Source organism: Malaclemys terrapin, chromosome 4, assembly GCF_027887155.1.
Source record: "Malaclemys terrapin pileata isolate rMalTer1 chromosome 4, rMalTer1.hap1, whole genome shotgun sequence".
NCBI classification, from domain to species: Eukaryota; Metazoa; Chordata; order Testudines; family Emydidae; genus Malaclemys; species Malaclemys terrapin.
The window spans coordinates 106,666,602-106,683,483 of NC_071508.1; the positions used below are offsets into that span (position 1 = coordinate 106,666,602).

Sequence of the window (16,882 nt, forward strand, 5' to 3'; positions counted from 1 at the left end):
ATTTCTCTCTGGAACTACGTTTCCTAGAGTTCCTCAGCCTTTGAGGGCCAAATCCCCACCACCAGCTGGGCTCATGGCACCCATTCTTAAAAGGGTCAGCATGCTTCAATACAAAATTCCAGATTACTCATTTGGTTAATAGGTTTGCTTATTTGATTTGATGAAGCATTGGATAGCTATACCGGTGTTTCTCAAACAGTGGGTTGTGGGCCCCAGGGGAATCACAAAAGGCAATCTGGGAGGTTGAGGCACTGAAAATGTTGTTAGTCATGCAAAGAAAATCTCACTCCCTGTCCACCTTTATCCTTCAAAGTCAAGTATTCTCTGTCAACTTCTCAAAATACATACACTAATTATATAGGCTTATAACTAATACTTTTTACTCTCACTTTCATAAGTAAATACAAGGAGGTAATGAAAATATTTTACTTTGAGTAAGTCGTCACCAATCTGAAAAGTCTGAGAAATACTGAGAACCACAGCAACAGAAAAAGTGCTCTTAGGTAATCAAAACCAAGAGGCTAGCTTCTGGGAATATGCTTGTCAAGCAGATTAATGGATCAACCATTAACTTGAGAGTGACTTTGTATTCTGGTTGACAAAAAGTCCAAACTACCAGATAAGAAAAACTGCTGCCATAAAAAAAATTGTCAGTCTACTAAACAAAGAGAAAAAAAACAAGCTATTTCCATGACAATAGAATTGATTGTATACACATCTTCTTCTTAAGACATGTCCATCAGTCACCACAAATGGGAAAAAATGTAACAGAAAACACAAAAAAGCCTATCTTACTTACCTACAATCTATAATTAAAGCTCAGGGATTTTTTAACTCCAAGTTTAAATATTTTTGCTTAAATGAGACGTGCAGGGAACAAAGCAAAAAGAAGAATACAAAACCTTTCAATGTGCATAAATAAAAACATCCATATTTAGACACTTTAGTGGGGTCAGTATCCAAATACATCAACACAATCAGCACCCTAAAATCACTCAATCCAAGTATGGAGAAGATCTCTAGTTTACAGCGTTTTTATTCTAAGCAACAGTTTAACACACGTCAACATACTGCATATGTACATGAGCAATGGTTCTAATACTCAAAAATATGGCATGCTATGTACATGAATTTAAACTCTCTATGCTTTTATCATTATCTGAGGGACTGAGACAGAATATTGCTCCCAAATATGATCAGTTAACTATATCTTTTCCATGAAGTTTTACAAAGATTCTTTCAATCTTTTCAAATGATACAAAAGGGTTTTTTTTTTTTTTTTTTTAAAGGATAAAATATTGTCCACATTTTTGAAATTTCATACAGTCTTAAACAGCACAGCTGTTTTTCCACATTAACAGTGGCTTGCTAGAACATTGAAGAAATGGAAAACTTCATCTTTATCCAAGACTGCCACTTCAGTTGAACATTCGGTACATTTGACTGGATGATATACTTCCTCCTCTTCCTGATTTGCTTGCACAGTGGTGATCTCGTTGCTGTGTTTCATTTTCTTATGCCCTTTCTGTATCTTCTTGTTAACTGGGCCTTTGTATTTTAGAACCTCTTCTTTGTTAACTGAGCAGTTCATCACAAACATTGCTCTGTACTGTGTTTTGTAGGATTCATGTCTAGGAAGAAGAGAAGAAAATGCAATGGTCATATTCTCTGATAGAATTCTGCTTCCACAAAACTGGTTAACACTGCTGAAGGTAGGATTGAAGACAGGAAACACCAAATCAAAGGACTAGCAGCCTGTCAAAAGTGAAGTCTTATAAACAAAATAAAAATCACAACTACAAAAGCCAGGAAAATGTAGCGTTTCTTTAGTTTTGAAGTTAAGCTGTTAAATAAATAAATAAATGCTTATTTTGATGAGCATCCCTGAACTACATAGCTATATTACTATGGAATCATGAATGATGATTTATGGCTAAAAATGGGACAAAGATTAGAAGCCAGAATTTGAACCATCATTTGCCCCAACATGAAATATTCAAAATCATTTTAAGCCTGTCATTTCTCATGATTCAGATCAGTCCAAAACTAATTTTGTTTTTCAGAAAAATATTTATGAACCGCAAATCTCATGCCAATGTAAATTTAGTATCTTAAATTGTTAAATATGTGAGCTAATATATTTACCCTAGAAAGATCAATTCATATCCAACCTGCAGGACAGCTTTCAAGGAAGGGGTGAAAACACACACACACACACACACACACACAGTTTGCCTGTTTCCATCCTAATAAAATTCTGTTTTACTGTTCCTCAATTCATCTCCATGTTGTATGTTCCCAACTCTTTCCTGCTAAGATGATCCCAAATCTTTGCATCTGTTATTCAACCATGAACCTGACCCAGACATACCTCGCTTCTCTCATTCCGTTTTGGCTTTCAAAGACCTTCTCAGTATGAACAGTGACTTCCTCCATTTTAGCCAAGCAGTCCTTTCAAAGCCTGAAACACCAGGCAACTGCCATTAAGGTAAATAGATAAGAGAGCTCAACACTTCTCAGGACTGGGCCTTTGTGAACATCATTATACGGTCTCTAAAATCTACATCTCAAGAAGAGTGTGCAGCTTTTGTATGCAGCACAGAGCCCAAAAGGAGACCAAGTGAGAAGTACAAAGTGTAGCAGATGACAGCCAACGGTTCAGAGAGGAAGGTGTTAATTTCCCCCCCTCTCAAATTTGTGTTTTTGTTAAGATTTCTCTCTTCAAAATCCGGGATAAGGTGGGTACAAACTCAGTTACAATATTAAGAAAATTAACTCCTAGTGTCAAGGACATAAGACTAGGCACCAAAGATCATTATAACACTTAGGATAGTGAAGTCCAGATGAGTTAAAAATAATTTGAACACTCCAGGAAATTGTTTTGGGCAAGAGCAGAGGCATTTTCCCGCAACCAGTCAAACATGAACCCAGTACCTTCATCTCAATGTTCTGTATTCGCTCTGGAATACTAGTTCACTGTGACCCAATATTCTTTCATATCATCATCATATTGCTAGGGATATTTACTAATCTGGTTGTGACTACCACTTCCCCCCATATTCAAACTCTTGCTTAGCTGAAAAACTATCAACATACCACAAAGACTGAGTATCATTTGAGTATTTGATCATTTATTCATTCAGAGGTTGAGCCAAGCCGCTAACAAATTGACTGAAAATACAGCTGACTGACTGGTTTGCAAAACAGACAGGATCTTTAAGATTAACACTTCTGAAAAGCATTAGATATAGTGCAAATCACTGTCTCATAAATATTCAGTGCATCTGAAAAACACTCTTCTACATATTGCTTATTTCCATACTGATCCCACCCCGATCTCTGTACAGAAAAATTCTAGATTTGCTACTGCTGATCCAAGGTGAAATATAATTGCATGCATGTGTTGAATTTACACCTTTACTTCCATAATGACACATCTGCTCTGTTTAAAACTAATAAGTGTAAATTACATATTTCACTGCAGCTGAAAATAAGACATTACAGAAAGATCACTTCATGTTTATGCTTCAGTAATTACCTCTGACAGTCAAAGCACAATGTAGTCATGCAAGCAGGGCAGTTCAAAACAGCATCACTGTTTGGAATGGCTGGAGGTTTGGACTGCTGCTGCTGAGTTCTTCTTATATTTTGGTACCTTCCAAGAAGTAAACAAACAGGTGAAGATATCCATCCCTACAGGTTAGGCATCTAGACTGAACCTTAAAGCTATATTTACAACCACACCCCCACCTCCCCACAGCAAATGTTTGATACCTCCTGGAACCCTGCTCTCCCAATCCAAATTTGCTCAGGATTTTGAATCTTAACTGAGTGTGGATTTTTGGATCATGATCCTTTGCTCTGCATGAAGTAGGGTGCATTTTTTCTAGGTATAATCACCACAAGCCATTTAATTCTGCTTTCATCAGTTCTTGTTAAGCTGCAGAATCTAGTTTTCCTGCAGTCCAAAGGATTTTTACTTCATACACACCCCCAAAATCCCACAGAAAAGAAGCGCCAGGCTCTTTCAATTTTATCCAAACACTCTTTTTCTGCCTCACTAAATTCCAAGCCTGTCAAAAACAAAAATGCATTCACACTAAACACTGACCTATAGCTAAACAATCTGGTGATCAAAATAGGCCAGGACATAAAAAAAATATTAGATGTCACTTAATCCTGCAAGGTCACTGTATGTGGAACGCCCTTTGACTTCAATGGGAGTGCCACACATAGGTGACTTGCAGGATCAGGCTTTTTTTTTTTTTTTTTTATAAAAAGAATAAAAATATAAAGCAAATGGGGTGGTAATAAAGAAGCACTTATAATCATTACTTTCTCTGGTGAAATTTGCAGGGTCAAATCCTACTAGAACTCCCATTAAAGTCAGTGGGAAGTTCATGTGGAGTAGGATTTGGCCCTAAGTAAGTACCTACAGGTTCAGAGCATCACAAAAAGGGACCTGTAAATGTGGATAAGTGAACACTGTATTAAAACAAGCTTTTTTATTTCATACACTTAAAATGAAACTCTGAATCAACAAAACAACTTTTAGACATACTGCCTTTATAGCACAGTCTTCTAAATTACTCGGCATATTTAAGAATATTTTTAAGGGTTAAAATGTTTACAGCTGCTTACCCTCGTCTCTGAGAGTCCACCCACTCTTGGTCTCGATCATCTTCTTCTGGATCATAGAGTAGCTCATCGTTAGTAGGAATCCGGCGCTGCTGATGTCTCTTTTTTTTCCTGGCCGCCTGTGTACCTGGGAGATTTGTGCGAACATAGTTGAACTCTACCTCCCAAATAACATGATCCATTGAACGGAGAACTATTATCTATTTCCGGGGTCCACAACCTTTTTCTTTCTGAGCCCCCCACTCTCCAACATGCTATAAAAATTCCATGGCCCACCTGTGCCACAACAACTTTTTTTCTGCAAATCCAGTAGATTAAAAGCCGCCGGCAATCTGGACAGCATGCAGGGCAGTTGCCCAGGGCCCCATATCACAGAGGGCCCTCACAAAGCTAAGTTGCTCGGGCTTCGGCTTCAGCCCTGGATAGTGGGGCTCAGTGAGTCTAATGCTGGCCCCTCTCTGGTTTATTTTGGTGGATCCCCTGAAACCTGCTTGCAGCCCCACAGGGGGCCTGGGACCCCTGACTGAGAACCACTGATCTATTTAACTAATTAACCAAAGTGACAGTTTCTACTTCATTTTTGCTGTGCTACAATCACAAATAATCCCCATTAAAACAAAGACTTGGATCACTCTCTTCTGCAGAACACTGCCAGAGAAGGATTAATGCAGAACCAGGCTATATAAATTACCACCTCTTTTTCAGAATTTTGATGGTGGTGTGAGATGACGTACATGCCCCCAACCTAACCACCTGCCCTCAAGACCCTCTCCAGCCACAATCCCTGACTCTAGGGAGGACTCTTCAACGTTTGGAGCAGGGTATATTGCTGTAGAGGTAGCCAACTCTTTCCTCAGTCATTTACCTACTTTATCTTCATCCTCCGAATCAGAGTCAAAATAAATGTCGTCATAGTACTTTGTAGTGGTGACTGTTCCAGCTTGTCCAGTACTTGAGGAAGTACCTATTTATGAAATTATAACCAAATAAAATAAGAAAGCACCAGAATTAGCCATCACGAGCCCAATATACAGAAACAGACTATATCTCCAAGAGTGAATTCAGGACGAGGGATCACCAAAGGCACATTCTCTGTAACTGTTTGAAAAAGCAACTGCGATCCCATTCTTATGCACATGTGTAACTTTACCCTGCGAGTAGTCCCACTGAAATCAATGCATGGATAATGATATGGTTAGTTTAATATTTAGAAGATTTAATAGCACTTACATAACAATTTATTTAGAGGTAAATTTAGACACATTAGTTGGGAACCTGTCTAAATTGAGACATATCAGTTTACACCAGTAACCCACTAGCTGATGTGTCTAACTTTATCTTGAAAACAGTGTTATGTAAATGCTATTAAAACTCCTAAATATTAAACTGATCGTACGATGCTCCATGCACTGGCTTCGATGTGACTCTACACACTGCATAAAGTTACACACACTGAAGTCTTTGCAGGATTGGGGCCTAATTTATAAAATGTACCTACATCATCTTCTCTAGGCACAGATATACCAATCATAAAGCAACTAATGGACATAATGTCAGCTCAAAAGGATGGTCAGAGTATAGTCCGGGGTGAGCCATCATTTGCAAATGATGGAACTCTACCCAGGAAAGTGTTATATGGCCTCTTTGGTAATACAAAGATAATTAACTGGAAACTATGCACAGGTTCACTTCTGCCCAGTTAACTGAAAAAACAAGATTTACCTTGCTGAAATGTCTGCAAATCAAAGATCCTGTTTAAAATGGACCTTTTAATAGGTGACTTGGGAAGGTAATTAAGAATGCCTCACTATGCATTTTGTAACAGGAACAAAGAAACACATGTTCTCCTCCACAGTAAGAAACTAATCCCCCTGGCCACTATGTCACTCTGAATCTTAAAGAACGGAAATATATCGGAGGGAAGCATTCTGGAGATGGACAGCTTTGGCTATTCAGAAGCAGCTTTTAGTCCTGCTGTGAGAGAGGTAATTATACTCCCAGTTCATAGACTAGCTTTCGAAATATTTTTTATCAGTGTTCTGTCAAGAGGCTAAGGTTTAAAATCTTTTTTTTTGCCTGTTAACACATTTTGATTTTAACTAGTTTCAATCTGATAGCTTTTTGAGAAAATAATGACACTGTTTGAAGTGCATGTTATTCACCCTAATTGATTACATTCAAATATACTCCTCCTAACAGTACCAATTTCCCTTAGAAAAGCGCAAAATGGAACTGAACATTGTTTGCTATAACACGATACATTAACCAATACCAACACTTTAAAATTGTGGCACACCCAGGGACTGAGGTTTACTAAGTTCAACACATCAAACACTATTCCTTTCCTTCTGAGAAGGGAATCCTTGTAGCTGCTTTGGATGCCTTAAAAAGCATCTGATTTTCACTTAAGAAGTCTTCTGAACATTACAAGTGCTCAGAGAGAAAGCAAAGCTTTAAAGCCTACAAAAGCAGCTGTGAAAATTGCTTAAAGCCACTAAGGTTAGACCAGCACCACTAAGCTTAAAAAGTGGCTGTGTATCTAAAATGCTAGTCAAAGACTAGAAACATTTATTCTGTGACAGCCATGGTAAACCACAGATGTGTGTGTCTTGGAACAAATATTTGTAGCATGTCCAGATTAGCATTTGCAATTCTGTTAGTTAACACAATTTAATCAGCAATCAATTCACTCAAGTTAAAACAGAATCACAAACTCTACCCTAGAAAAACCCTTTAGTGTAGCTTTACTCTCCAATTAAACTCTTCTAGCTCTGGGGGCTCCTGGGCAGTAAGCAATTTCTTTTTCACTTTGTAACATAAGTAGTAGTTTATTTTTACTTCTTTCCTCTCCATTGCCAGTAGGTGACCACTTCCTAGAGCCCCATGTCATAGGGGCTAAGTCCCATATGTCAGAAGTGGCGGCTGACAGCTCTCAAGATGATCTGCAGCAGATGGAGGGAATCTGCTGCCTGTTGTTCCTTCTATGAGCGGGTGATCCAAATCCTGGCAACATCAGGGAGCCACTGGAGGCAGGGGGAGAAGTACAGCGACAGCCTCCCATGTACATGGAGGAAGGGCAGGCTGAGAACAGGACTGGAGATCCCCTAAAAAGGAGCAGTGGACCAAGGAAGGCAAGCCACTAAATGAAAGAGCAGAAGCTCAGCAAGACCAAGAAAGGAAGAAAAGTCCTGGAAAGTGTGAAATGCCCCATTCATCTAAATGAGCATTGGGATATTGATAGTAGTTTAATTTAAATGGCTAGGTGAACTATTTAATTGCTGATCATTTTAGCACAGATGTCCAGCTATGATTATCAGTGAACACACCCATAATCAAACTGAAGGGTCAAATAATGCATTAACTCAGCCACCCTATAATTGACTATTGTATAGAAGAGCAGATACTTAAAACAGATATATTTACCTGTTTCTAGTGACTTCCACTTGCCCTCCATAGTTTTCATGGTGCAGTTTAGTTCCGCCTCCATTTCCTTTTGGAACTCATCTTCACTTGAAGATTCACTTTCTCCAGTAAGGCACTCCCTTATCAGTTTGCGCTTCTGATTGGGAGTGCCATATAAAAGCACATCCACTTCATCTTCTGAGCTATAGGATATTTAAGTATTAAAATCCATTATTATTGGCTTAAAATATCAACCTCTCTATTGATACAATAAAAATATCTTTTGAATTGTTCTGAAGTATTGGAACAACTTATCTGTCTAATGACTAGACATATTTTACCATTTTAGTTGGACAACTGCTCCATTTTGGCCTATATACTAAGGCCACAATCCTGCAATTGACAGTGAAGTCAGTGGGTCTGTGGGTAAGCACAACAATCTACCTATGCATTGTAAAGTGGAGTCTTAAATATTTCAGTTTAAACAAAAAACTACTCTGATTGTAAGTTTAAAAAAAAAAAAAAAACAGCAGCAAGCTTTGAAAAAAAGTCCTAGAAAATTATGTTTCCTTTAAAAAAGGAAATTGCATTTGAGTGAAATCATATACTATTCACCATAAATTACAGCCTGCCTCCCTTCCAGTATATGCCCCTTGTGCTTCATTTCTTGGCAATGCACAGCAGCAGTGCAATAAGAAACTTTTTTGTGTGGTGACACAGTGTGGGAATGAAGGAGTCAACAGTGCACAAGACCATTTTCAAGAAGTCTTTATGAGAATGTAAGACTTGTGTTCCTGTAGTGTTCTTGCAATGAAACATGTATGCTTACTTACACTGATGCAATCACAATGCCAATAAACCTATAAAATTTAGTTTTCAAGGTGTTACAAGGCACTAGAATAATCCAAAACAAACACTGAAAATAAAATAAAGTAGGACTAGAAACTGAAATGGGAATATAGATAAGCTTGGCAGAATTCTATTTTTAAAAGAAATAATTTCAACAGCTAATACGGATATGTACTTTTAAACATTTTTCAATGGAGGCATTCACAGTTGTGCAAAACTATGGGTTTTAAGGGTTTATTATCAATTTAAATTTTTACAGTGGCAAGAAATGATAGAGGGATCAGATCTGAGATTGAAAGAGGTAAAGCGTCATACGCAGGTTGTTTCAGCAGAGCTGTAAACGAGAACTTTATGCAGCATTTGTTACATCACGTTTTATGCTCATTAAGGCAGGACTCTAAGAAGTTCTCCTGCAGCAGCTCGCACACTTTGCCTGCCTGTACATTCCGGCTATTATCAATGGAAACACTTTACGCTGGGCGTGTGGGGGCCGCAGTCTGGAACTTTATGAGAAGAGGAGAGTAAAGAAGCAGAGTCTTCGCGTGACTCCTCCGAGTCCTGCCCCGGCACTGGCCTGTCTCTGCCTGCGTCAGTCATGGGGACGCCAGGCCCAGTCAGGCTCTGCGGGGGGCTCTCTCAGCGCCCCCTCCCCGGGTCGCTCGGTACCTGCTCTGCCCCGGCTCCTCATCGCTGGGCTCCTCGATCACGTAGGGATCATCGTCCTCCTGCAGGCGGCTCATGGCGACACCCAACCAGCTCCCTCTCTGCTCCGGCCGGCCGCTCCGCTCAGTGCGGCGGCAAACTCGGTCCCCAGGCCCGGTCCGCCCGGAAACCTGCTCCGCCGCCCGCTTCCGCTCCTGCGTCCCGGCCTTGCTAGGCCCGCGCGAGCGCTGGGGCCGCGCCCAACAGGCCCCGATCCCCGGATTAAGGAGCCCGCCCACCTCCGCCTGCCTTTTATCCCAAGCGCACGAGCCATCACGGGAGAGCCGCGCACTGATAGTGGCCAGTGCACAGGGGGACGGTGCAAGCCCAGTGCCAGGCTAGGTCTACACTACCCGCCTGAATCGGCGGGTAGAAATCGACCTCTCAGGGATCGATTTATCGCATCCCATCAGGACGCGACAATCGATCCCCAAATCGGCGCTCTTACTCCACCAGCAGAGGTGGGAGTAAGCGCCGCCGACAGAAAGCCACAGAGGTCGATTTTGCCACCATCCTCACAGCGGGGTAAGTCGGCTGCGATACGTCGAATTCAGCTACGCTATTCACGTAGCTGAATTTGCGTATCTTAAATCGACTCCCCCCTGTAGTGTAGATGTACCCCCAGTTAGTGCCATAAACTGCCCTTTACAACTGCGCAACATCCCCTCCTCCCTAAATCCCTCAGCGCTGTGAAAAACTTCAGGCTGTGGCTAGGTCTAGGTCTACACTACCCGCCTGAATCTGCTGGTAGAAATTGATTTCTCGGGGATCGAATTATCGTGTTCGTCGGGACGCAACAATCGATCCCTGAATCGACGCGCTTACTCCACCAGCAGTCGAGGGGGATCCACGGAGGTCGATTTTGCCGCCGTCCTCACAGCGGGGTAAGTCGGCGCGGATACGTTGAATTCAGCTACGCTATTCGCGTAGCTGAATTTGCATATCTTAAATCGACCCCCACCCCCTGTAGTGAAGACCTGCCCTGTGACCCCTGGAGTTATGCCGATTTAACCCGCTGTAAGGGGCAGAATTCTTCCATATCAACCTACCTACCAACCACCTCCTGGAGGAAATGGATTAACTAGAGTGATGGAACAAACACTGCTGGTGTTGTAGGAAGTTTAGAGGTCCTATTTTAACTATTTACTTTGTTGTTAACAGTATATGCTTTGTACTCCTTTTCTCCTATAGTCTGATTATAATTATGAGCGCCTCAGAATACAAACATAAAAGGCATGATCCCTAAAATGAATAGCATATTATTATAGACACAACTGGAAATAATTATATGCACCAGTAGTCACTGGAAATGTTGATTTTCAAACTTGGAAGCTAAACAATCCAATACATGATGCAAACAGCATTTTCAGCATCAGCTCCTCTTTAAGGGCTTGTCTATATCAGGAATTTATACCTGCGTGGCTACATATCTGTACAATCCCGCAGTGTAAATGGCTGCATGAGAGTAAAGGAAGGCTTGCACGATGCATCTTACCCATGTTTGAAACCACTTCTGTCATGAGACCCAAAAATGATACATCAGTATGAACCCATGTAGGAGATTTAGTTATTGGCATATTAACTCACTTCTGTCTGGATCTCCAACTCAAAACCCCACTTATCCAAATCCCTACTGCACTGCCAATCGTCCACAAAGCAACACAAGCAGCAATTCCAAGACTTTGGGAGTCATGAGGCAGATAACAAGGTATAGACCAGTGGTTCTCAAACTTTTTTTTTTTTTTTTCCCCACAGACCACTTGAAAATTGCTGAGGGTCTCGGCTGACCACTTAATGATCTTTCCAAATGTTGTTTGTACTGTTAGCTAACTCTTGTAAAATGCTTTGGATAAAAACGCTATATAAAAAAAATTAACATTTTTTTGTTCTACAACTATTATCAGTAGTCTTAACTTTCTAATGCGATGGATGTGCCCTCTCTCCCCCACGGCAGCAGCCCCCAAGCTGGGGCTGGGAAGGACGGGGGTCTCTTCCTGGCAACTGCAGCCCTGGAGCTGGGGAAAGTCACCTTTCTCTGGCCGCCATAGCCCTGCACGTCCTAAATTCCCCCAACCCCCTCTTCTCACCCTACTGCCCCGTCTCACCTACCTCCTGAGGCCACCAGCTCACCTTACATGTGCGTCTTCTCCAGAGTCCAGGCACATAATAAGAGGACCCATGCCTGCACACACCATAGAATGGAACTTGCAGACCATAGTTTGAGAACCTCTGGTATAGACGCAACAGAACCACAGTTCTGGAAAAAGACTCATGGTTCAAATCACTAACCAAAGACTCAGGCCTTGTCTAGACTGGCAAGTTTCTGCACAGTAAAGCAGCTTCTGCGGTGTAACTACCAATGTGTACAGACTGCCAAGCCACTTAGTGCACAGAAACTGCACAGTTGCAGCCCTGTAATAAACCACCCCAATGAGAGGCGTACAGCTTTCTGCACTGGGGCTACACCCTGGTCGATTACAGCGCTGCAGTTGGCCCCCCCAGAGGGGTCCCACTGTGACACATGGCTAGAAAGGGTTAAACATCCTGCACAATAACCCTCAAAAGACATGTGGGGAGATGTCTGTATTTTTGTGTATTTACATATGTATGAGTATGGTTGACAATGTAATCAAGTCCCTGTCTATGCTGTATTCTGATAATTCAGAGATCAAAAGAACATCCTAGCACAGGGGTCGGCAACCTTTCAGAAGTGGTGTGCCGAGTCTTCATTTATTCACTCTAATTTAAGGTTTTGCGTGCCAGTAATACATTTTAAGGTCTCTTTCTAAAAGTCTATAATATATAACTAAACTACTGTTGTATGTAAAGTAAATAAGGTTTTTAAAATGTTTAAGAAGCTTTATTTAAAATTAAATTAAAATGCAGAGCCCCCGGCCTGGTGGCTAGGAACCAGGCAGTGAGAGTGCCACTGAAAATCAGCATGCGTGCCATAGGTTGCCTACCCCGTCCTAGCATTTAAATAAATTGTAAACACGGGATATCTCTGTATTCATCTCTTTTTGAAATGTATAGCAAATAATCTGTGAATGGGGGAGGAACAAGCAAAATTGCCTTAAGTTAATTCTATAGCTAAGTACCAGAGAGGACCTCTTTCAAAGTCATTCTAATTACCTTTTGTTCCCGGAGGAACTCCCAACTTATCAAAGAGGACATGAAATTGTATAAAAGATCCTTGGGTTCTGATTCTGTCATCTCAGATTTGCTTAAGCTTCATCAAGGGACATTTGAGTCGCAAGACTGAGGTCTTAGTTAGGGTGGTACGCCCTGACTATGATATTTGCACATTGGACTATAACCTATGAAGTGAATTCTAAAGGAACTCTTTGCAACTACAAAGCTCACCATCTCTGCTATGAATCTAAACCTCAATGAATTGAACTCATGGTTGTATGTATATTGATCTTTTAACCATTCTCTCTTTTTTGTTTTTTAATAAACTTTAATTTAGTTAATAAGAATTGGCTGGAGCGTGTATTTGGGTAAGATCTGAAACATTCATTAACCTGGGAGGTAATGTGTCTAAGCCTTTGGGACGGGTAGAACCTTTTCTTTTATATGATGAAATAAGACTTTCAGAAATCATCATATTTGACTTAGTTCCCTTAAAGCGATCCAGCCTCAGGCCTCCATCCAGATACCTGTGTTGTTTGGATTTCTGAGTAACCAGTAAGGTAATAAAGAAGCTGTTGTATAGTGGCTTGGTAAATCTAAATATTGGAATATCCACCAGCTGTATGTGGAGTGTCTTCCCCATTCTTTGGGGTTTACCTTAATTGAATGACCTCAGCTGGCCCAAGCTGAGACCCCAGTCACATGCACAATGCCTGTTCTTGCCTTTCTGGTCATCAGTCTCAGCACATCTTTCCAGGTGACCATGCCTGCTCCATGTACCAGGCGATCCTCTGTACTCTGAGCTGCTGGACCTCATCAGCATTTGGGGAAAGGAGGCTGTCCAGGCCCAGCTGCGCTCCAGCCATTGGAATTATGATACCTACGGCCAGATCTCATGATTCAGGACAGAAAGGGGCCATGACTGGGACACACTGCAATGCAGGATCAAAGTGAAGGAGCTGCAGAATGGCTTGGGCGGCAAACCGCTGCTCCAGTTCCACGCCTATGAGCTGCCGGTTATACAAAGATCTGGACGCGATATTCGCTGGCGACACCACCTCCACTGCGAAGGTCACTGTGGATACTTCAGTGGCTCACATGCCAGTCAATAGTGGACCGAGCCAGGAGGAGGAAATCTTGAACAAGGATTGGGACCCAGAGGCAGAACACGACTCGGAGGTCAGAGATGCATGCAGCCAGGAGCTCTTCTCTGCCTTAGAGGAAACGCAAACAGGAGAGGAGGCCCCTGGGAAAGTGGCTTTGATTTTAGGAAATCGCTAAAGCGAGTTGTTGGGAGCATGAAGGTTGCAGAAAGCAGGCGTGTGTCTGTATGATGTTGCTTGACTCCCTCACTTCATAGGAATCTGCTTCAGAGATCTCCACAAAACTCTCATGGAGACACTGGGCAATCTGCTATCACAGGTTCTTTGGCAGAGCTGCTTTGTTTCTTGCACCATTAAGGGTAACTTTCCTGCACCACTCTGCCGTCATGGGGGGGGGGGCGGGGGGGGGGAGGGAGACCATTGCTGCACACAGGCGAGCCGCATAAGGGCCAGGGCAGAAGCCGCAGCTGTGTTTAGAAAAGACCCTTCCTTGATTCACTGTTCACTCTCAGCAGCAAGATATCTTCCATAATGAACATAGCCTGTGGAAAATACAGTAATGATTATAAGGCCCCCCCCTAAAGTGCTGGCTCTCCCCAAGAGCCACGTGCCCAGTGTACCGTACGGTCCTGGAACCTGATTTTTCCTGCCGCTGTGGTTACTCACCATTTGGGGGGTCTTGTGGCTCATGTGTGCTTGCCTGGGATCAGCCAGTTAGTGACAGGTATGTGAACAATGGCTGTGTTTTAAAATCACTGAATCAGTGGTCTCTGTGTTGCAAACAATACTGCTTCTGTAAATGCTCTGCATTTTGGCTTCACAGATATGACCTTGGGAGTTCAGCCTCCCTCTTTATCGCTGGCTGAACCGCTGTGCAGAATTAGAAAGCGTCCATGAAGAACTAAAGAGGACTTTCCGCATGATGTCATGATGCACTCCGTGGCCGAAAAACAAAAATTGAAGGAGTGGTGGGACAGCGAGAAGAGGGACCGACAGGAGAACGCAACACACCAGAACGAAGCCACGGAGCAGCTCTTAAATTTTATGGAGTGCCAAGCGGACACGCTCCAGGCACTATAGCACTGCAAACCAAGCAGCTCCACGCCAGTCTCCCCCTGCAGCCACTGTCGCAAAACTCTTTCCCAGGCGCCCCCCCACTCCCCCAAGACGCCGCCTCCTCCTGGGGCCCTCCCTTTCCCCATCCCCCTCAGTGCTGATGTGTTGTTTTGGTGGTCTCGCTCCTCCAGTTGTTTTTTAATAAAAGAATTGTTTTGGTTTGAAAGCAATCTTTATTCCATTAATTGAAAGCAAACAGAGGCCTTTCAAAGCAACAGGCACTTTTCGTAAATCTTCATAGTGCATTGTTTGCATCAATCACAATCACCTACTACCATTACAAGCATTGGACTCCCGAGCATAGCAACAATTAGTGGCTTTCAGCTTCAAATTCCTGCCTCAAGGCACCCCTGATCCTTATGGCCCTGTTCTGTGCCCCTCTAATAGCCCTGGTCTCTGACTGTTCAAATTCAGCCTCCAGGTGCTGAACCTCAGTGGTCCAGCCCTGAGTGAAGCTTTCACCCTTCCCTTCACAAATATTACGGAGCATACACCACACGGCTATAAGCATAGGAATATTGCCATCGGCCAGGTCCAGCCTCCCATATAGGCAGCGCCAGTGGGCCTTTAAACGACCAAAAGCACAGAACAGTCATTTTGCACTTGCTCAGCCTGTTGCTGAACCGCTCCTTGCTGCTGTCAAGGTTACCTCTGTATGGCTTCATAAGCCACAGCATTAAGGGGTAGGCAGGGTCTCCCAGGATCACAATGAGCATTTCGACTTCCCCTAAGGTGATCTTCTGGTCCGGGAAGAAAGTCCCTGCTTGCAGCTTCCTGAACAGGCCAGTGTTCCGAAAGATGTGTGTGTCATGCACCTTTCCAGACCAGCCTGCGTTAATGTCCATGAAATGCCCACAGTGATCCACAAGTGCCTGGAGAACCATAGAGAAATACCCCTTCCGATTAATGAACTCGGTGGCTAGGTGTTCTGGTGCCAGAATTGGAATATGCGTGCCATCTATCACCCCTTCACAGTTAGGGAAGCCCGTTTGTTCAAAGCCATCCACAACATTATGGACGCTACCCAGAGTCACAGTTTTTCGGAGCAGGATGTGATTAATGGCCCTGCACACTTCCATCAACACGAGTCCAACGGTCGACTTTCCCACTTCGAACTGGTTAGCGACCGATCAGTAGCAGTCTGGAGTAGCCAGCTTCCACAGTGCAATCACCATGTGCTTCTCCAATGGCAGGGTAGCTCTCAGTCTCGTGTCCTTGCGCCACAGGGCTGAGGCGAGCTCTCACAGTCCCATGAAAGTGGCTTTCCTCATCCGAAAGTTCTGCAGCCACTGCTCATCATCCCAGACGTGCATGATGATGTGATCCCACCAGTCAGTTCTTGTTTCCCGAGCGCAAAAGCGGCATTCCACTGTGGTCAACACCTCCGTGAATGCCACAATCTCGTACCGTAGCTATTACACGTGGCGAGATCAATGTCAAACTACTCTTGTCTTTGTAGTTTAAGGAATAACTCCACTGCCACGCATGACGTGTTAGAGAAAGTGAGCAGCACATTGGTCAACAGTACAAGATCCATTCCTGCAGCCCGAAGAGGCAGGACGCGCAGTACACAAACCATTGAAAGATGATGCCAAATGTGGAAGGAAGCACAGAGATTTCTGGGATGTGAAGCAATGCATTATGAGGCATTACAACAGGACCCAGGAGGCCTCGCGACCCCCTCCGTCTTCCCACAACTCTTAGCAGCAGAAGAGGAAGAGCTGCTCTGTGGGATAGCTGCCCAGAATGCACCGCTCCGAATACCGATGCAAGTGCCACAAGTAGGAACACGCTATTGCGCAGGCAGCTAACAGCGTGAACACACATCAGCGGTTTCCCTTCAGCACTCTCTGAGTGGCAATGTAACTCTGCCAGTGTAGACATACCCTAAGGATCCAAAGTCAGTAAGAGTCACAGCCCAAAATTTTGGTCAGGGGAAT

The 16,882-nt window shown here is 43.0% G+C and overlaps 1 protein-coding gene across 1 annotated transcript; it reads right to left on the reverse strand.

Annotated features, from left to right (window-relative positions):
- Window positions 1-1,018: 1,018 nt before the first annotated feature.
- Window positions 1,019-9,753, reverse strand: EAPP (E2F associated phosphoprotein). The gene is made up of 6 exons (XM_054028048.1): window positions 9,556-9,753; window positions 8,062-8,243; window positions 5,504-5,602; window positions 4,642-4,765; window positions 3,539-3,655; window positions 1,019-1,631 (listed from the first exon to the last, which is right to left on the reverse strand). Exons 1-6 carry the CDS (start codon window positions 9,627-9,629, stop codon window positions 1,355-1,357), a joined length of 873 nt encoding a protein of 290 aa, XP_053884023.1. The 5' UTR covers window positions 9,630-9,753; the 3' UTR covers window positions 1,019-1,354.
- Between the last annotated feature and the right edge of the window lie 7,129 nt (window positions 9,754-16,882).

Coding starts and splice junctions, on each gene's coding strand:
- EAPP (XM_054028048.1), bottom strand. CDS start 9,629: ATGAGCCGCCTGCAGGAGGACGATGATCCCTACGTGATCGAGGAGCCC. Junction 8,244..9,555: donor GAGGAGCCGGGGCAGAGCAG/GTACCGAGCGAC, acceptor AATATCCTATAG/CTCAGAAGATGAAGTGGATG. Junction 5,603..8,061: donor GTGGAAGTCACTAGAAACAG/GTAAATATATCT, acceptor TTTCATAAATAG/GTACTTCCTCAAGTACTGGA.